The sequence below is a fragment of the Ictalurus punctatus genome, chromosome 20 (genome assembly GCF_001660625.3).
Source record: "Ictalurus punctatus breed USDA103 chromosome 20, Coco_2.0, whole genome shotgun sequence".
Classification (NCBI taxonomy): Eukaryota; Metazoa; Chordata; class Actinopteri; order Siluriformes; family Ictaluridae; genus Ictalurus; species Ictalurus punctatus.
In genome coordinates, this window is record NC_030435.2 from 16,118,208 (window position 1) to 16,139,910 (window position 21,703).

A 21,703-nucleotide genomic window follows, 5' to 3' on the forward strand; every position below is an offset into this window, starting at 1 on the left:
CACCTGATTCTAATTTTATGGATTTGAAGGTGTGATAATTGTATAGGGCGTACATACTTTTCCCCATGTGACTGATCTTTTTATTTGTTAAGTTAAATTGTTAAAATTACTACAAAATGTCAATTGTGTGTGTCATTTGGTAGAGTGTATCATCTTTATTAATAGGCACTGTTCCAAAGAGGATCAAATGTTTGCTTGTCCAAATATGTAAAAATAATAAATAAATATAATATATATATATATTGACTGTACATATACACATACAATATATAATTTCTGATATCAGCTGGTTTCACCACCTGCACTCTGCTTCCATAGCTGATGAATGACCTTTGTCCAAAACATCCTGTTCCTCTGGAAACCTTCTGTACTACAGTACACGGTTTACTACATGTGTGAGTAATTCTATACACATTGGTGCAGTCTCACCTGCTCCATGACCTCTGTGATATCCTCACGATGCTCCCAGCTGGGGAACATGTTAGTAAAAGTAAGAGGCTCCAGTCCAGCATGGATCAAATATGACTTTTGAGGATTCTGCTCATTCTTTTCTGAAAGAAGTAGTTAGGTCATTAAGCAGTTAAGCCTCAACATAGAAAGGCCTTCTATAGGCAGTTATTTTATTTTTTTGCCTAATACATTAGCACATCATTTAATATCCCAACCAGCCATATCTGTAAACAAGTACATGTTCATCTACATTTTAGTCCATTAAATAAATAAATAAATAAATAAATAAATAAATAAATAATAAAAAAAAGTTAGAACAATTTAATTTCACGTGTTTAAAAAAAATAAATGAATAAATCTACACCACATACTTCTGGGACAAGCATGTTCCGTTTATTCTAACTCTATGGTCACATCTCACCTTTGCAGTAACGGAGCACTGTCTCCATGGCGCATTTCCTGTCAGCATCCCAGCGGATCCGGGCTGAGCCAGGCGTTTCTGTGTCCTGTGGCCACCAGCCCTGCCACAGGTACACCTCATGATAGTTATCCACCAGGAACAGAGCTAAAGTGACAGGCAGACAGAGAAAGAAGGAAAGGAAGGAACAATTTGTATTTTTCTACACCACATTTTAAAATAACTTGCTTAACCAAATTGCTTTATAACAGAACAGACACACAGTACATGTGCAAAATTCTCCAGGGCAACAACCTACAGTACAAACTGTATCAGTGATCTGAAAAATCTACTGTTTAAACATGCCTTCAATAATTTGTCAACAGGTGGCAATGAAAAGGCACGTCTAATAGTGGTAGACCGCTCCAGAGCCTGGAAACTGTGACAACAGATGCACAGTCACATTTTTTAATCTAGATAAATGTACAGTTAAAAGATAATGATGGGTCCAAGAGCTTGTAAGTACTGTAAGGATAAAACAGATCTGAAATGTAGGTAGTGCATTAAAAACCTGAAAAACTATATACATATGGGAAATGAACCCTTTTTAGCAAAATGTCTGCCAAAATTTCTCATACTTAGTTTATATCATTTTTTTCCTCCCAGATAGTCTTTAAGAATGCGTTTGACAAAAGAACATATCAAAATCATTCTCATGGCTGGATCAGGAAGCAGTTGCAAGGCAACGATGGACTAACAGTAAACATGGCAAGCACATTACACACGACTCTGCTGCCAAACTTAACACATTCAAAAAGTGTGGAAGTGTTGAGGACAGCCGACAAGCGGATGTCCACAAACAACCACTGACGAAAGCACAACCAATGTGGTGTTAGCAAACATAGTCCCCTATAAATGGAGACTTTTGGGACCGCCTGTGTGTGTGTGTGTGTGTGTGTGTGTGTGTGTGTGTGTGTGTGTGTGTGTGTGTGTGTGTGTGTGTGTGTGTGTGTACAGGCAAGCATTCATTCACATATAGGGACAGACTAGAGTAACCAATCCACCTACTGGATTTTTCTCCCCCCTGGACCCGCGAGGCCGAAATGCTACATGCCAATGGACAGACAATATAGCTTCACCTCAATATTAACCAACAATGTTTATGTAAAACACACAAAACCTATGACTGTGGATCCCCTGAAAGTAGATAACAAGTAATAAAAGTAATTTTCTTTTTATATATTTAAAGCACGTTTATTTCACCTCTGATCTCAAAATTAATTGATTTTGAATGTATTTAATGAAAGTTTCAGGTTGAAAAAAATATATACTGATTTACATTCAGTATACATTTACAAAGAACAAGGTTGAAGTTCCATATAGTGTGTTATAGTTACCAGGCTGTGGTGCAGAGTACAGGTCTTCCTGGAGGAAGGGGAAAGCGCTGACCAAGTCTGGAGTTCTGGATGGGTAGAAGAACTCCTGAGCCACAAACTCACCTGATGAACTACTTAACTGGAAGAGACGAGGGGTGAAGTTAAACTTTCCTGGATCTAAAGAAGAAGAAAAAAAGAAAAAAAAAAAAAAAACAACAACAACAGCAAGAGATTCAACACATATACAGACACATTTATCAACTTGAAATTTCATGAGACTATGAATTGAAAGTTTCAGCCTAAAAAAAAACAACCAAAATGGCATTGGTTTATGTTAAATGTAAAAATGCTGTACCTTGAAGCATGCAGTCATAAGCCTTTCGATCCTTCCTGCCTAAGGCCTCCCAGAATTCCATGGGCTCCGCCCCTTCTTCACACTCATGAATAGTCACATTGCAACTGCTGTGTAGACCTGCCTCCAGTGGTCGCCTTGGAGACATAAAATAACTTTCACTGCCCTCAATAAAATAAACCCTAATTATTACTTGAGCTTATTTTCTATATTCTAATACAGAGTTAATGATGTTATATATCATCGTGTTTCATTTGATATTTGTTTAAACAAGAAATGTAACCAAATAAAAATACATTATTTAGACTGCACATATGTGTTCTAAATAGATACACAAAGTACATTCATCAGAATGTTTCACAAGACATCTGACTGAGACAACAAAGAAACAACAAAGTCATGTGAGTGAGAGATCGAGCTGTCAGATATGAGGCTCAAATAAAGACCATGCTCATTAACATGAACCTGTGGTAGTCTGTAGTAACTGCTAGTTTGTTTATATTCCTGGAATGAAAGCTAAATTTGTTAGAATCTACCAATAGATAAGCAAACACAACTTTGTGAACAGGATTCTTTTTTAAAAAACCATGCCCAATTCAAGTTTAAAGCTGAATATGGATACAGAGCCAAAGATAAACATGATGTGCTTCACATCAGTACAGACATTATCAGGAGAAGGCAAAGGCTACAAATGGTGTTAAATTACATTAGTCTCAATTTTTTAGCCTAGCTAACTGGGATTCTGAGCAAGCACAACATGGGACTAGACAGCAAACTGGAGCTTTGACCCATCAGGGAGCATTTTACTGAATTTATATTTTGCCCACTCCTGAAATATTATAAGCATAGACATATTTTTAACTCACTGTTCTTTGATCTTGTCGGCAGCAGTGCTTGCCACCTCACGGGTGTGTGTTTGTGTCTTACAGCCATGCCACAGGTAGATGAGGGCTTTGTTAATGTTGAGCAGAATCATGGAGGTTCGAGAGCGCAGACTACTGCAGTGACACTCTACCTCCAGCAGATGGCCCTCTACTGGCACCTCACCACGAACGCAGTACAAACGCCATTCACCTAGAGAGTGTGAGGAAGAAAGAGTACATCATAACTGATTAATTTGATATTCTCCATCTCTCATACTCACTATAGGGTTACAGTACAGTTCCATATCCAAATGTCCACACAAGTCAAGGTTCTCGGATCAAAAGAAGAAACATAAACAGCATGATAGACTTTAAGAACAAAAAAGGTTGGGGTTAAAAACAGATACTTAAACTGTCAACTTACTCTGAATGTTCTCTTCTTCTTCTTCCCTCTTCCCACAATGCACGATCATGCCACCATTGAAACACTGCAGGAAGCATGGCGGCTCTTTCCCCTGCTGCACCTGCACCTGTAAATCAACACCCAGACAAAAAAAATTAAATTTCACAAGATTTATGACAACTCTGACCGTGTATTCCTAAGACACCAGACCATTCTCAACTGCCAGTCTGAGTTTATATTGGAATGATGCCCAAGCCTGTATTTATCCGTTAAAATAGTCATTATTAGCTACTATAGCTACATAGTCATGAATATGGCTCCAATTGTTATTTTTAGCCCATCAAGTCCAAGTAGACTGCAAAGCATATGAATTTTTACCCTTTCTTTATCTCTAGCTTTTTTTTAAAAAGAAAAACCTTATTGAACCATCCATACTAATCACATCCCCTCACACACACCCCCACACCCTCTCTCACACACCCCCCCCCACACACACCCCTCCTCACACACACCCCCCCCACACACCCCCACACCACACCCCCCCACACACACCCTCTCTCACACACACCCCCACACACCCTCTCACACACACCCCCACCCCCTCTCACACACACCCCCACCCTCTCTCACACACACACACCCTCTCTCACACACCCCCACACACACCCCCCCACACACACACCCCCCCTCACACACACCCCCCCTCACACACACCCCCCCCACAAACACACACCCCCCCCACAAACACACACCCCCCCCTCCTCTCACACACACACCCCTCCTCTCACACACACCCCTCCTCTCACACACACCCCTCCTCTCACACACACACACCCCTCCTCTCACACACACCCCCCCCACACACCCCCACACCACACACCCCCACACACACCCTCTCTCACACACACCCCCACACACCCTCTCACACACACCCCCACCCCCTCTCTCACACCCCCCCACCCTCTCTCACACCCCCCCACCCTCTCTCACACCCCCCCACACACACCCCCCCACACACACACCCCCCCTCACACACACCCCCCCTCACACACACCCCCCCCACAAACACACACCCCTCCTCTCACACACACACCCCTCCTCTCACACACACCCCTCCTCTCACACACACACACCCCTCCTCTCACACACACACACCCCTCCTCTCACACACACACACCCCTCCTCTCACACACACACACCCCTCCTCTCACACACACACCCCTCCTCTCACACACACCCCTACACACCCCTCTCACACACACCCCTCCTCCTCTCACTCACACACACACCCCCCTCCTCTCACTCACACACACACCCCCCCCTCCTCTCACACACACACACCCCTCCTCTAACACACACCCCCACACACCCCTCTCACACACACCCCCTCTCACACACACCCCACCCCACACACACCCCTCCTCTCACACCCCCTCACACACACACCCCTCCTCTCTCTCACACACACCCCCCCTCCTCTCACACACACCCCTCCTCTCACACACACCCCTCCTCTCACACACACCCCTCCTCTCACACACACCCCTCCTCTCACACACACACACCTCCCCTCTCCGCTCACACCCCTCCCCTCTCACACCCCCGCCCTCTCCTCACACACACACACCCCTCCTCTCTCACACACACCCCCCCTCCTCTCACACACACCCCTCCTCCTCTCACACACACCTCCCCTCTCCGCTCACACCCCCGCCCTCTCCTCACACCCCTCCTCTCACACACACCTCCCCTCTCCGCTCACACCCCCGCCCTCTCCTCACACCCCTCCTCTCACACACACACACCCCTCCTCTCACACACACACACCCCTCCTCTCACACACACACACCCCTCCTCTCACACACACACACCCCTCCTCTCACACACACACACCCCTCCTCTCACACACACACACCCCTCCTCTCACACACACACACCCCTCCTCTCACACACACACACCCCTCCTCTCACACACACCCACCCCTCCTCTCACACACACACACACACCCCTCCTCTCACACACACACACACACCCCTCCTCTCACACACACACACACACCCCTCCTCTCACACACACACACACACACCCCTCCTCTCACACACACACACACACCCCTCCTCTCACACACACACACACACCCCTCCTCTCACACACACACACACACACCCCTCCTCTCACACACACACACACACCCCTCCTCTCACACACACACCCCTCCTCTCACACACACACCCCTCCTCTCACACACACACCCCTCCTCTCCTCTCACACACACTCCTCTCCTCTCACACACACCTCCTCACACACACACACCCCTCCTCACACACACACACCCCTCCTCTCACACACACACACCCCTCCTCTCACACACACACACCCCTCCTCTCACACACACACACCCCTCCTCTCACACACACACACCCCTCCTCTCACACACACACACCCCTCCTCTCACACACACACACCCCTCCTCTCACACACACACACCCCTCCTCTCACACACACACACACACACCCCTCCTCTCACACACACTCCTCTCCTCTCACACACACTCCTCTCCTCACACACACACCTCCTCACACACACACACCCCTCCTCTCACACACACACACCCCTCCTCTCACACACACACACCCCTCCTCTCACACACACACACCCCTCCTCTCACACACACACACCCCTCCTCTCACACACACACACACACACCCCTCCTCTCACACACACTCCTCTCCTCTCACACACACTCCTCTCCTCACACACACACCTCCTCACACACACACACCCCTCCTCTCACACACACACACCCCTCCTCTCACACACACACACCCCTCCTCTCACACACACACACCCCTCCTCTCACACACACACACACACCCCTCCTCTCACACACACACACACACCCCTCCTCTCACACACACACACACACCCCTCCTCTCACACACACACACACACACCCCTCCTCTCACACACACACACACACACCCCTCCTCTCACACACACACACACACCCCTCCTCTCACACACACACACACACCCCTCCTCTCACACACACACACACACCCCTCCTCTCACACACACACACACACCCCTCCTCTCACACACACACACACACCCCTCCTCACACACACACACACCCCTCCTCACACACACACACCCCTCCTCACACACACACTCCTCTCCTCACACACACACACCCCTCCTCACACACACACTCCTCTCCTCACACACACACCTCCTCACACACACACCTCCTCACACACACACACACACCCCTCCTCTCATACACACACCCCTCCTCTCACACACACACACCCCTCCTCTCACACACACACCCCTCCTCTCACATACACACACCCCTCCTCTCACACACACACCCCTCCTCTCACACACACACCCCTCCTCTCACACACACACCCCTCCTCTCACACACACCCCTCCTCACACACACACCCCTCCTCACACACACACACACACACCCTCTCCTCTCTCACACACACACACACCTCCCCTCTCACACACACACACACACCCCTCCTCACACACCCCTCCTCACACACACACCCCTCCTCACACACACACCCCTCCTCACACACACACACACACCCTCTCCTCTCTCACACACACACACACACACACACACCTCCCCTCTCACACACACACACACACACTCTCCTCTCACACACACACACCTCCCCTCTCACACACACACACCTCCTCTTCTCACACACACCTCCTCACACACACACACACACACACCTCCTCACACACACACACACACACACACACACACACACACCTCCCCTCACACACACACACCTCTCCTCACACACACACACCTCTCCTCACACACACACACCTCTCACACACACACACCCCTCCTCACACTCACACCCCCGCCCTCTCTCACACACACACACACACTCTCCTCTCACACACACACGCACCTCCTCACACACACACACACACACACACACACACACCTCCTCTCACACACACACCCCTCCTCACACACACACACACACCCCTCCTCACACACACACACACACACCCTCTCCTCTCACACACACACACACACACACACACACACACACACACCCCCCTCTCACACACACCCCCTCCTCTCACACACACACCCCCTCCTCTCACACACACACCCCCTCCTCTCACACACACACACACCCCTCCTCACACACACACACACACACACTCCTCTCTCACACACACACACACACACCCCTCTCTCACACACACACACACACCCCCCTCCTCACACACACCCCCCTCCTCACACACACACCCCCCTCCTCAGACACACACCCCCCTCCTCACACACACACCCCCCTCCTCACACACACACCCCCTCTCCTCTCACACACACACACACACGCCCTCTCTCTCTCTCCCCCCCCTCCTCTCACACACACACCCCCTCTCCTCTCACACACACACCCCCTCCTCTCACACACACACCCCCTCCTCTCACACACACACCCCCTCTCCTCACACACACACACACACCCCCTCCTCACACACACACCCTCTCCTCACACACACACACACCCCCTCTCCTCACACACACACACACACCCCCTCTCCTCACACACACACACACACCCCCTCTCCTCTCACACACACACCCCCTCTCCTCTCACACACACACCCCCTCTCCTCTCACACACACACCCCCTCTCCTCTCACACACACACCCCCTCTCCTCTCACACACACACCCCCTCTCCTCTCACACACACACACACACACCCTCTCCTCTCACACACACACACACACACACCCTCTCCTCTCACACACACACACACACACACACACACCCTCTCCTCTCTCACACACACACACACTCTCCTCTCACACACACACACCCCCTCTCCTCTCTCACACACACACACACACACACACCCTCTCCTCTCACACACACACACACACCCCCTCTCCTCTCTCACACACACACACACACACACCCTCTCCTCTCACACACACACACACACCCCCTCTCCTCTCTCACACACACACACACACACACACACACACACACACACCCCCTCTCCTCTCTCACACACACACACCCCCTCTCCTCTCTCACACACACACCCCCTCTCCTCTCTCACACACACACACACACCCCCTCTCCTCTCACACACACACACCCCCTCTCCTCTCACACACACACACCCCCTCTCCTCTCACACACACACACCCCCTCTCCTCTCACACACACACACCCCCTCTCCTCTCACACACACACACCCCCTCTCCTCTCACACATACACACACCCTCTCCTCTCACACACACACACCCTCTCCTCTCACACACACACCCCCTCTCCTCTCACACACACACACCCCCTCTCCTCTCACACACACACACCCCCTCCTCTCACACACACACACCCCCTCCTCTCACACACACACACCCCCCTCCTCCTCTCTCACACACACACACCCCCCCCCCTCTCCTCTCTCACACACACACACCCCCTCTCCTCACACACACACACACCCCCTCTCCTCTCACACACACACACACCCCCTCTCCTCTCACACACACACACCCCCTCCTCTCACACACACACACCCCCTCCTCTCACACACACCCCCCCCCCTCTCCTCTCTCACACACACACACACCCCCCCCCCTCTCCTCTCTCACACACACACACCCCCCCCCCCTCTCCTCTCTCACACACACACCCCCCCCCCCCTCTCCTCTCTCACACACACACCCCCCCCCCCTCTCCTCTCACACACACACACCCCCTCTCCTCTCACACACACACACACACCCCCTCTCCTCTCTCACACACACACACCCCCTCTCCTCTCTCACACACACACACCCCCCCTCTCCTCTCTCACACACACACCCCCTCTCCTCTCACACACACACACCCCCTCTCCTCTCACACACACACACCCCCTCTCCTCTCACACACACACACACACCCCCTCTCCTCTCACACACACACACACACCCCCTCTCCTCTCACACACACACACCCCCTCTCCTCTCACACACACACACACACCCCCTCTCCTCTCACACACACACACACACCCCCTCTCCTCTCACACACACACACCCCCTCTCCTCTCACACACACACACCCCCTCTCCTCTCACACACACACACCCCCTCTCCTCTCACACACACACACCCCCTCTCCTCTCACACACACACACCCCCTCTCCTCTCACACACACACACCCCCTCTCCTCTCACACACACACACCCCCTCTCCTCTCACACACACACACCCCCTCTCCTCTCACACACACACACCCCCTCTCCTCTCACACACACACACCCCCTCTCCTCTCACACACACACACCCCCTCTCCTCTCACACACACACACCCCCTCTCCTCTCACACACACACACCCCCTCTCCTCTCACACACACACACCCCCTCTCCTCTCACACACACACACCCCCTCTCCTCTCACACACACACACCCCCTCTCCTCTCACACACACACACCCCCTCTCCTCTCACACACACACACCCCCTCTCCTCTCACACACACACACCCCCTCTCCTCTCACACACACACACCCCCTCTCCTCTCACACACACACACCCCCTCTCCTCTCACACACACACACCCCCTCTCCTCTCACACACACACACCCCCTCTCCTCTCACACACACACACCCCCTCTCCTCTCACACACACACACCCCCTCTCCTCTCACACACACACACCCCCTCTCCTCTCACACACACACACCCCCTCTCCTCTCACACACACACACACACCCCCTCTCCTCTCACACACACACACACACCCCCTCTCCTCTCACACACACACACACACCCCCTCTCCTCTCACACACACACACACACCCCCTCTCCTCTCACACACACACACACACCCCCTCTCCTCTCACACACACACACACACCCCCTCTCCTCTCACACACACACACACACCCCCTCTCCTCTCACACACACACACACACCCCCTCTCCTCTCACACACACACACCCCCCCTCTCCTCTCACACACACACACCCCCCCTCTCCTCTCACACACACACACCCCCCCTCTCCTCTCACACACACACCCCCCCTCTCCTCTCACACACACACCCCCCCTCTCCTCTCACACACACACACCCCCTCTCCTCTCACACACACACACCCCCTCTCCTCTCACACACACACACACCCCCTCTCCTCTCACACACACACACACACACCCCCTCTCCTCTCACACACACACACACACACCCCCTCTCCTCTCACACACACACACACACACCCCCTCTCCTCTCACACACACACACACACACACCCCCTCTCCTCTCACACACACACACACCCCCTCTCCTCTCACACACACACACACCCCCTCTCCTCTCTCACACACACACACACCCCCTCTCCTCTCACACACACACACACACACCCCCTCTCCTCTCACACACACACACACACACACACACCCCCTCTCCTCTCACACACACACACACACACACACACCCCCTCTCCTCTCTCACACACACACACACCCCCTCTCCTCTCTCACACACACACACCCCCTCTCCTCTCTCACACACACACACCCCCTCTCCTCTCTCACACACACACACACCCCCTCTCCTCTCTCACACACACACACACACCCCTCACACACACACACCCCCCCTCTCTCCCAAACACACACACACACCTCTCTCCCACACACATGCCCCCCTCTTTCTCTCTCCCCCCCACACACATGCCCCCCTCTCTCTCTCCCAAACACCTGTGCCCCTCTCTCCTCATCCAGCTCAATGGTCATCAATGCAGAGGTTCCTTTTTCACTGACTGTAGAGTTCCTGCCTTGCCAGAAAAAATAGCAGCACTTCTCTCGCCCTGGACCAGCACTGCGAACCTGTTCTGGTTTCTGTCTGCTGCCCACTAAATACACACACAAAAAAAAAAAAAAAAAAAAAAGTTCATTCACATTCTCTCAAACACTTTTTCTAATAATTCTAGTGCCAGGCTCCTCCCCTCTCCATTAACACTACATAGAACTGAACTAGCAACATTTTCTACAGCTCAAATAAAAAACGCATACCCAGCACATTCCTCCTGCTATTCATACTCACCTGCTGCGCTCACCATATACTTCCATTTCACTACATAGGCATCTCCGTCATGAAACTGGCCAATGCTCTGCTTGGGCAGGCGGCTGTAATCGAATTCCAGGATGTGCCAGACATCCACACTCAGTGTGCTAATCTCCAGAGAGCGCAAGCGGTCCTCAGAACATCCGCTATCCACGGGGCCATGACCACGACCAACGTCCTGCCCTTCCAGAACCATGCTGATGGGGGACTGGAGCACCAGGAGCATCAGCCCCACATCATATGCAGCACACTCCAAGCGAGAGGGTGTACCCTGAGAGAGCTAACATGGGTAGGAAACAGATGAAAGCACAAGAGTAAAATCCAAGGCTGGTGAGGTGTAAAAGAATGAAGTTTAAAATTAATTCATCTTCAGTAAATCACATAGGGGTCAGGGTTGCACTGCAAGACTCTCATATCCTGCATCTTTTTGCTTACTCAGCTTTTCAGCCAATTATATAGTTTCAAGTTTTTAAACTAATTTTCAGGTGTGTCTCTGGTCTTCATATATACAGTGCACATATAATACAGCAGCTAAATCATAGATTTATGGTTGGAATCTGAGTAAGAGGTCCTACTTTTGTCAGCCTTAATATATAAATTTTACAGAAGATACACACAGTGATAATGGAAGATACCTTCTGCTCGAAGGAATGTTCACTGCCGCTCTTTTGTAGAGAGTCAGCTGTCTCTCTCCAGTCCAGAAACTTCTCTCTGAACAAAGATGTCTCATTGTTTTCAGTCAATCTGCCGAATATCGCCCAGTCTGGACGGCCTTGGCCTTTTCTGAACACACATTTTTCATCCTCTTAAAATAAGGACAGCTTATTTTGGCAGTAAAGGAAAGATTTCGTTCTCTGTGTGCTACTGCTGCAAACCTGGGTATGAGTGAATTGCATCCTCCTGGGTCGAGTGGGTTGATGTCACAGTTCGTGTAGTCAAAGGTGCCGTTCCACAGGTGCTTGGCCAGCTGGAAGGCCACCTTTCTCTGTGCCAGAGTGACTTCTTTACCATGCCACACATACACCTCACTGCCAAAATCAAATACCAGCACCTACATAAACACGCATGTGCACATGAAGCAGAAACACAAAAAAACAAATTTTTTATTAAAATCCACTCAGCACTACTCAGAAATGTAAAGTAATAATGTCCTGACTGACAAAGCTTTAAACAAGTATAAAATACATAAATTAAATATAAAAAATACAAATAAGAGGTGCACCACTGTTTGGTGTTTTCTTTTTCTTTTTTTTAAGAAAGCTGGTCACAACAGTTCACAAGCTTTCTTAAAAAGGTATGCATCGGAAATGGGATCCCACAAGACATCATGCAGCCGTGAGCAGGCATTCAGATATGAAGCCTGCATGATGACGACCTACAATGCATTTAGAGTATCTTTCCTAACTGCATGCTCAGGGTCTTGGTGGTTTAAATTAGGCTACTAGTTTGCTTATATTTTGGGAAATAGAACTAGCTACCTTTGTTAGGTTGAAGATAGGTACCAAGAAAAAAAAATCTGCCTGAACAAGATTTTTTATTTAATTATTTATTTATTTTTAAGTCTCTACATGTCTAGTTGAGACCAATTATGAGTAAAGCTGAGGTTGAGGAGCTACAGTATCAGAGTTCACACACCATGCTGACAGTGCTGGAATTTCTTCCTCTACATTTCTTCCAGTGTTTCCGGGGGCATAATGAGTGTTCTTTTGGGAGCGTTTTATCAATTACACAGAACAGCATTTCAATTAGCTGAAGGTCATCTTTTCTTTTTTAAATATTTAACATTTTTATTTCACTATTGTTGAACAAATATTTCAAGCTTACCTCAATAATGTGTGCATTTGTTTACTTTACATTTTTTATATAGTACTTTCATACCTCTTTGGATCCCAGGAGTGAGCAACGAGGAACTCTGCCCCAGAAATCATCATCAGGAAGCAGCTTATCATCCACCAGACGAAAGATGCAATTAGTTTCTATGATTGCGCTCTCAAAAACCTCGTCCTCTTCTGGGGTACCAGCCGCTGTTGTGACGCAGGCACACTGTGTTTGCATTTGAATGTAAAACGAATGTAAAAGATATTTGATATAATCATGATCATTTTGGTGTTAAGAGCATACGCTGGTAGTTGGCTGGTCCTCCTAGAATTTTCCAAAACTCAGCTGCAGCAGGGTTTTCAAACTTCAACCCTTCCTCAATGGTCTCCACTTGCATCGCCCGGCAACCAAGGTCATGGTTCAGCTGGATAAAAGTGGCCAGCTCTGATGCCTAATAAAGGTTAAAAAATAAATAAAATAAAAAAAACACAAACAAATCATCATTTTGTATTAAAAGTTAATGATATTTTCTGCTACATTATCAGTCATGGCTGAAACTAAGGGTCAAGTAATATATTTTTAGATTTATAGCAAGTACTAATTGATAGCACTTTTAAATGACTCAAAGGAAACAAGATCACCAAATTTTTAAAAGTTTATTTTCTCTTTTTGGTAAACGGTCAAAATATTTTCCAGAACGTAATGCATTTTTGCAGAGTTTGTCTTTCATCTCAGCAGCCTTAAAAAATGCTTCCTGTAATCCCAAAATCCCTGTTGCTCGGTTGATTCAGGGTCAAAATGCGTTCTCACTGCAATCAAATTGTACTAAAGTTTGCTTGGAATTGGATGGCGATCACCTTGCTAGACACACACTGTCTAAAAGAACTGCATCAAGGGGGCCATGTGCGCATATGTGAAAGCATACATTTAGAACAAGTAATGTCATTACACAACACTGTTATACAGTGGGGTCCAAAGGTCTGAGACTGCTAGTGAAAAATGCTTTCATTTTGCATTCTTTTCTAATTTAATACAACAATTCTCATTAATAATTATATTATTGACTGAATTTTAGCGTTTTAGTATTCGGTATGATTCCTTTTTGCTTTAATGACAGTGTGCACTCGAGCTGGCATGGACTCAACAGGTTTTACGATCCATTTTAGATCAAATCCATAGAAGAGATTAGCCATGAGGAAAATATGAGCTTTTGTACAAAGCAGTTAACACGGGCATTATCACATTAAATATTCTAGATAATGAACATTTACTTTTTGTTTTAAATATTTAAAAATGATCAAACCTTCAGTTCATTTCCAATTATTAAATGGCAAAACAAATCCCAGATTTTCCATGTGGTCTCAGATTTTCGTACACCACTGTATATACACAGTATAAGCACAGGTGAACATGTTTTGGAGAAAGACTAAGACTATGAGATGGCTAGATTATTCAAAGTGGAAAACCACTTTGAAACAAGTTTTGAATATGAGGCGTCTGAAATGCTTCATTATACTTCATGTTTCAGTCATGACAGGCTGTACCTTTGCTCTCTCTATGACATTTGCAAACTCTCCTATCCAAATGAAGCAGTGCTCAGGCGTAACCAGTAGAAAACAGTCACCACTGTTCAAAGACGAGACCCTCGGCTCCACTAGTCTTGTCTGGACATGTCTGCGACCTGAGCAAAATTTTTTTTTAATTAATTAGTGGTTTAGACTGCACAATCAATCATTTCTAACCTAAGATAGACCACTGACACCATCTATTAATTTATAATGAATAATTGCACTGTATAGTAACATAACACTGAAGATTGTAACTTTTCAAAACAATTGTGTACAGGACTGACCTTTGACTTGCATGAGCATGAGATTTTTGTAGGGAGCAGCACTGTTGTTGGTCACCTGCTCAGACACGCTGATGCTGCGTAAACTCACACTGCTATAGTTCTCCTTGCTAGCCAAACCAGCCAGAGCAGCATCTGATATACTGGAGCTCTTACTCACTACAATACAGATATACATGGTCATGTGGAAAAAAAATAAGTACACTATGATGACACATCTGATTTTTTGTTAATTTAAATTGTGTAAATTACTACAAAATACCAATTTTATAAGTGACATAGAAAAAGTAAGTACACCCCTACATCTCACACACCTTCAAATTCATAAAATTAGAATCAGGTGTTCAAGATTGGGTGTCACTCATTAGAACCTGCTTAGGAAGTTCAGGTCTTATTAAAACCTCTTGCATCTAATGTCTGTTGTTCTCTTTGCTATTGGTGGTGTGGACATTAAAGTCCTCAGTTTGCCAATGAGCATATAAACAAAGACCAGGCCTTTTGGAATAATGCACTCTGGACAGACAAATCAAAGATCGAGTTGTTTGGCCACAGTAACAGCAGACATGTTTGACCAAAGACAGCTTTTCAGGAGAAGTGCCTCATATGAACTGTGAAGCACGGTGGTGGAAATGTTATGATTTTGGGTTGCTTTTGCTTCCTCAGTGAATGGACAGCTTGTCCGGGGGGGGGGGGGGGGGGGCGGGGGGGGGGTGCGCTCATTTTCCTTGTGGTTTTGTTCAAGTATATCAACTTTATTAATCAACAATGTTTCAAAGATGATCAAATGTTTGCTTGTCCAAATATGGCAAAAAAGCCAACCATTTTGAATTTTTCACATGACTATACAGGTTTTCTCCTACCATGTTTTAGTCACCCCGTCCATCCATTTTTATAACGCTACCAGTGATCTCCCTTCTTTTCTCCATTAGGCCAAAGCATCTTTCAGCATCAACTCTGTTTTCAATGAAAATTTTCACATGCATGATTGAGTCTTTAATACCTTTTTCCTCCCCTCATAATACCTTCATTCCCACATTTTAATACTACATCTCCCCCTTGTCTTTCCTGATATCTCATCACTCCCTTTTCTCCTGTTCCATGGCTATGTAGTAATTTCTATCTCCCTCTTACTCACTTTTCTCCTGTTTAATCCTCTTGCTTTCCAGAATACCGATGTTGAGTCTCTGTTCGGTGTACTCATGTCTGATGTCCTCTCGCGCTGCCAGAATCTTCAGTGGGTTACGTGACGCCTGAACGTTACGTGAAGGACGTATTGCCCTCTTGTGGTGCACCATTGCTGATGCCAGCCTAAGGTCAAATAAATTATGTTTGTGTGCGTTTTTTTTTTTCATCCATGCTTACATATTTAACATAAAAGGTATACAATAGAAATAGAAAATAATTTCTGATTTGGTATTAATTCCTTATATTAGGAGAGCTCTAAAGTGCTTGGTTATATATGAACATTAGAATGTAAATCATGCCTAATCTAGGCTACTGGTCTAGGCTCAGTCTGTAATTTATTCATTGACTTTCACACTATACTATATGATGTTTTTATAATCAGTTTTCGATTTTTGAGAAGCAAAAATCCTGACAGACGTTTAATCAATATCATTTCATCCTCTATATGGTAGCCTAAATGTCTACCTTCTCTGCCTTGAAGCACAACAGTTGGCTATAATAAAGAAACTGCTCTGAGAGCACCTGATGAAGTGTCCTGTTATATTTAAAAAAAAATATATATATATATAACCTGGCTTCTGCCACCTCCAAACTGCTCAATGAGATGTCTTATTACCACAAAGCACAATCCAACCAAAGAATACTTTTTCATACTGGATGTGCACAATAAGTATGTTATGTATTGACTGAATATGCTACTAATTGTACCCAAAATGTTTGTGTACATGCATATATATGCATTTTTTTCTGAATTTTATCCAATCAATAACCACCAACCATTAATCACATTTCAGTCTTCTCTATATACCAAGCAATTGAAAAAATAAAAATGCACAATATTAAACAACCTTTTTTTGGTTTCACCTCCATAAATTACCATTTTAATCGCCTCATATCTTATCCCTATAAGGGCCTTGGCCTTGGACCTTGCTGTTAATTTTCACATTGGTCAAAAGCAAAATTAAGATACTACACATGTCATTTCTATTTATGTTGTAAAATGATTGGTTTTGAAGTACTACACTGAAAGTGTGTGCCAATGTACCAAATTGATTTATCTGGCACATATTTAGCATTGGGCAGTTCACGGTATCCTTACTTTGGTGTATGTTTTCCAAATATGGCATCAAAGTCATCATCAATTGGCATGCTGCGTGGGATGTCTGCCACACGTCGATAGAACTTTGAGAAAATTTCATCGTCCAGTCTCATTACTTCTTTCACAGCCTTCTCAGTCACCGTCAGAGTTGTCTCCTGCAAACTAGTCACTGAGAGACAGACAAAAAGAGAGAGCCTGAAGCCATGAACAAGTCATTACCACCTCACCAACACCTGATTCAAAGAGACTGAACTAGAGTAGATCAAAATCAGTTGTGCTCACCTTTACTGTTCAAACGTCCCAAAAACGTCTCCAGCTTATCCAGTTTCTTGTCAGATTCCATATCTACATTGACCTCAATCTCTATTATAGGGATAGCCATTGACAGATTCCATGAATAACTACAGTATGCATGCATTTCCTCATACAAGAGCATAAAATAATGCATGAGAAAGTGTGTGCGTGCGTTACATTTACCCTCCTGTGGTTTGGAGATAGCTGGAACACCATTCTTTAACTTTGCAGAGACTGGAGACAGAATGGGACTGATCACTGCAGAAGAAGCAGCCAGACCTAAGACAGATGTATTTTAGATGTAAAAAGTCCTTCAGTTTGTTGCAGTTGGATAAAATGGCATATAGCTTATTTCATTTACACGTGTAAATAATATATACCATTTTTTTTCCCAACCATTTTATACTTTTGTATTATAAAATGGTATATAGAGTATTTATACAACTGTAGTATTAATGACAATCCAGTTAGTTCAGAAAAATGTTTGAAAAAAGACTTAAATATAATTAGCATGATTCACTGCAAATTTATGTATGGATTTCATTTGCTTCATCTACACACACAAATCAAGTAAAAATAAAACTAGCTATTCAACTGGGACCAAAAAAATAAATAAATAAAATTTAAAAAAAAAAAAAAAAAGTTAGTAGCCAAGGGACTGCAGTGGTTAAGTTACAATACTGGAAGATTTAGTGCATGCTGTGCTTAAAAGGTGCTGTTTCACCATTTAGTCATCATTTTGTTATTTCCAGCTCTGTGAAATATCAGCTATGCCATGGAAGCACTTGGAAATACACAAGTTATTGGCATTTACAAAACATATGCATGTGACTATGAAGAAACAAGCATTACAAAAAGGTTTTGTAAATCTGACCTACAAAAATAATTACACTTTACTAAAAAATGTTAAACGATGCCCAATCTGCACAGATGATCCCTGTTTTCACTGTAATACCAAAAACTGGATAAATGCTAACAATCTGCATTAATGTACTGTGAAATGTAATGTGTGCTTGCATGCATTTATATAGCCCAACCTTTCTTCACCATCCGAGCAGCCACAGTGTACTGGCCAGAGTCATTTGCCACACCCTTTCCAGTGCTTTGCCATGCCTCCTCTCGTGTAGAGATCATCTGCTTCCGTTCTTCAATGGACATCTGTCCCTCTACTCCTTCTCCCAGCCTCTGATTGGATAGATCACAAATAGGAATTATATACAAGACATGTGATGCAACTGTCACACATGCTGCCACATAAAGCAGTGCTTTCACAACAAATCGGACAGATAACATTTATTGATCCCACAATGGGGAAATTACCTCAGGCACTCTGTCAAAACATGCCATCCATAACGTCAAATGGAGGCGTCAGATTGCATGTTGGAAGCAGGCCTCTAACAAGCCTGTGTCTTTTAGCCATCTTGTTAAGGTCTGTTTTGTGCTTTATTGCGATCTGAAAGAGCTATGTGAATGACGATCACTGATGCCATAGTGTAACTGTGTTTGTCATAACAGCCAATAGTAGCAAGTTAGCTGGTTATCATTAACACACAGTGTGGCTCAAAGACAGCTGAAGGGCAAAGACCTCCAGTTATGATACCTGCAAATCTGGGTTAAGTTGTACTGGAAATTTGAGGCAGATTTTTTTTTGCCTTCAGATATGATGTGGAACATATCTGAACTGGCGTATGATGTTTGTGTTCGACATTTCCCACTAACAGAACGCACACAGTGCTGATTTTGAATTAGTGTGAAGTACCATCAACTGATTCCCAGGGTGACTCACAGCAGCTCAGGAACATCCCAGACTCACTAATGCTTTTGTTTTCATTTTTACCCAAAATATCTTATGCATTACAACTTTAATATGGTTTTGTTTAATTGCAGCAGGTAGTGTAGGTATTGACTAATAATGAAAGAAAAACCCTAAATATATGCAGCACATCTGTTACCCAACACAAGTGTTTAGAAGCCACTCATTGATGACATTCAGACATGTTTGTTCTGAAACACCCACAGCCCTGAAGAACATAAGATGATTGCAAAATAAATTGTTGAGTGCAAGGGGCCACACTTACCTGGAACGGATGGTCTACAGGCTGACATTTTTGGGTGGAATGGAAAGGAGGAGGGGAATAGGTGGAAGCAAAAACAGGCTCCTACAGGCAGGAGATGTGAGAAAGAGAGTGCATAAAAAAGAAAAAATAGAGCACCCAGAGGGAAAGAAATGAGATAAAATAATTCAAAAAGGGCAATGCAAGACAAAACAAGCCTGATAGAACAGGGGTATATTATGGCAAACGTGTACCAGAAGAAAGTAGGGCAGCACACAGCTTTTGAAAAAGACAAATGAACACAAGCAAGTCAAAGTTGCAACAACCACCAGACAGCTCCAAAGGGTACTCCAGCCCCATCTAAATTACCTTGTAGCATAAGCCAGGAAGCAGTGCAGGTAAAATGTCTGATCTGCAAGAGCTAAAGTTGTAATGCATTATGCATGATTGAATCTTACCCAAACCTGCTCAGATGAGGCAAACTCCTCAATAACAGCCCTTTCTTCCTATAACACACAAGTAATGGATGTGTGTATAAGGCACAGGTTGGTGTGTGTTGTAAATGCACTGACCACATTTTGGGGTCCATACCATACAAACCATGAAACATACCTTACAAAAAAAAATTCTACTCATCAAACTAATCCCAGAAAGTCATAAAAGTTCTTGTTTTTTTGTTTGCATGCATGTATGTATGGCCAGCACAAAATTACACAATTTAAATGTGTTTAGCTGGGTGGCTTGGGTTTGGACACTACTAACGCAATGGTCTTAACTTAAGCGCAATACATAACTGTCAATTTCATGGCACAAGGCTATTTTTAAAATAAGTCTAGCAAAACTCCTATCATGAAGTTTCCAATCTTTGTATTTGTTTTGCTCTACATACAGTATTTAGTAATGCATTAAAACATGCTGCTGCCAGGGGTCTCATTTTTCAAAGCATGTATAGAATTTATTCTAATTCTGTGTGTAAGAGTCACTAGTAAACACTAAAATATTGCCATTCATACAGCAGTTAGTTGTGGTCCACTAAAGTGATTTTGTAAGTGCAATTCCATGAGTGCCAATATTTAGTATGACACTGGGACATTTCACAATTGCATCACTCCACTTGTCCATCTCACTACATAAAATTTTAATAATACTGTCTTGTACTGAAAAAAACCCCGGCTGTGTCAGTCTTCTGTCTGTCTCTATCCAGATGTGGCTTCTTTGGGAACTATGTCCATTGACAGCGCAATATATACTTTAACGACTGTGGATACGAGTTTAAACAATAAAGTGAAACTCACTACTAATGACTGAAGTATGACGGTTCGTCAATAGTTAATTATATTAATGTAACCCAATTCAATCACATGGAACCGATGTATGCATTTGAATTAAGTAAAGTCAATGAGCTCCCCCCCAGTGTGTGGACTTCTGTGT

At 45.5% G+C, this 21,703-nt stretch overlaps 1 protein-coding gene across 13 annotated transcripts in view; it reads right to left on the bottom strand.

Moving 5' to 3' along the window:
• The window catches only part of svilb (supervillin b), a 66,982-nt gene that overhangs the window by 4,207 nt on the left and 41,072 nt on the right, over nucleotides 1-21,703 (bottom strand). For 10 of the 13 annotated variants that reach the window (XM_017495801.3, XM_017495802.3, XM_053673855.1 and 7 more), the window contains 21 exons: nucleotides 20,731-20,778; nucleotides 20,297-20,377; nucleotides 19,256-19,403; nucleotides 18,402-18,497; nucleotides 18,207-18,287; nucleotides 17,925-18,093; nucleotides 16,776-16,948; nucleotides 15,644-15,799; nucleotides 15,336-15,472; nucleotides 14,095-14,242; nucleotides 13,852-13,997; nucleotides 12,849-13,024; nucleotides 12,609-12,756; nucleotides 11,953-12,253; nucleotides 11,607-11,761; nucleotides 3,863-3,968; nucleotides 3,442-3,649; nucleotides 2,579-2,712; nucleotides 2,245-2,400; nucleotides 872-1,015; nucleotides 430-551 (listed from right to left, as the gene is read on the bottom strand). In XM_017495801.3, the coding sequence (XP_017351290.2) occupies nucleotides 430-551; nucleotides 872-1,015; nucleotides 2,245-2,400; nucleotides 2,579-2,712; nucleotides 3,442-3,649; nucleotides 3,863-3,968; nucleotides 11,607-11,761; nucleotides 11,953-12,253; nucleotides 12,609-12,756; nucleotides 12,849-13,024; nucleotides 13,852-13,997; nucleotides 14,095-14,242; nucleotides 15,336-15,472; nucleotides 15,644-15,799; nucleotides 16,776-16,948; nucleotides 17,925-18,093; nucleotides 18,207-18,287; nucleotides 18,402-18,497; nucleotides 19,256-19,403; nucleotides 20,297-20,377; nucleotides 20,731-20,778 (3,033 nt within the window). The remainder of the gene's footprint in view (nucleotides 1-429; nucleotides 552-871; nucleotides 1,016-2,244; nucleotides 2,401-2,578; nucleotides 2,713-3,441; nucleotides 3,650-3,862; nucleotides 3,969-11,606; nucleotides 11,762-11,952; nucleotides 12,254-12,608; nucleotides 12,757-12,848; nucleotides 13,025-13,851; nucleotides 13,998-14,094; nucleotides 14,243-15,335; nucleotides 15,473-15,643; nucleotides 15,800-16,775; nucleotides 16,949-17,924; nucleotides 18,094-18,206; nucleotides 18,288-18,401; nucleotides 18,498-19,255; nucleotides 19,404-20,296; nucleotides 20,378-20,730; nucleotides 20,779-21,703) is intronic. The other 3 variants (XM_053673863.1, XM_053673860.1, XM_053673857.1) reach the window with 2 other exon arrangements.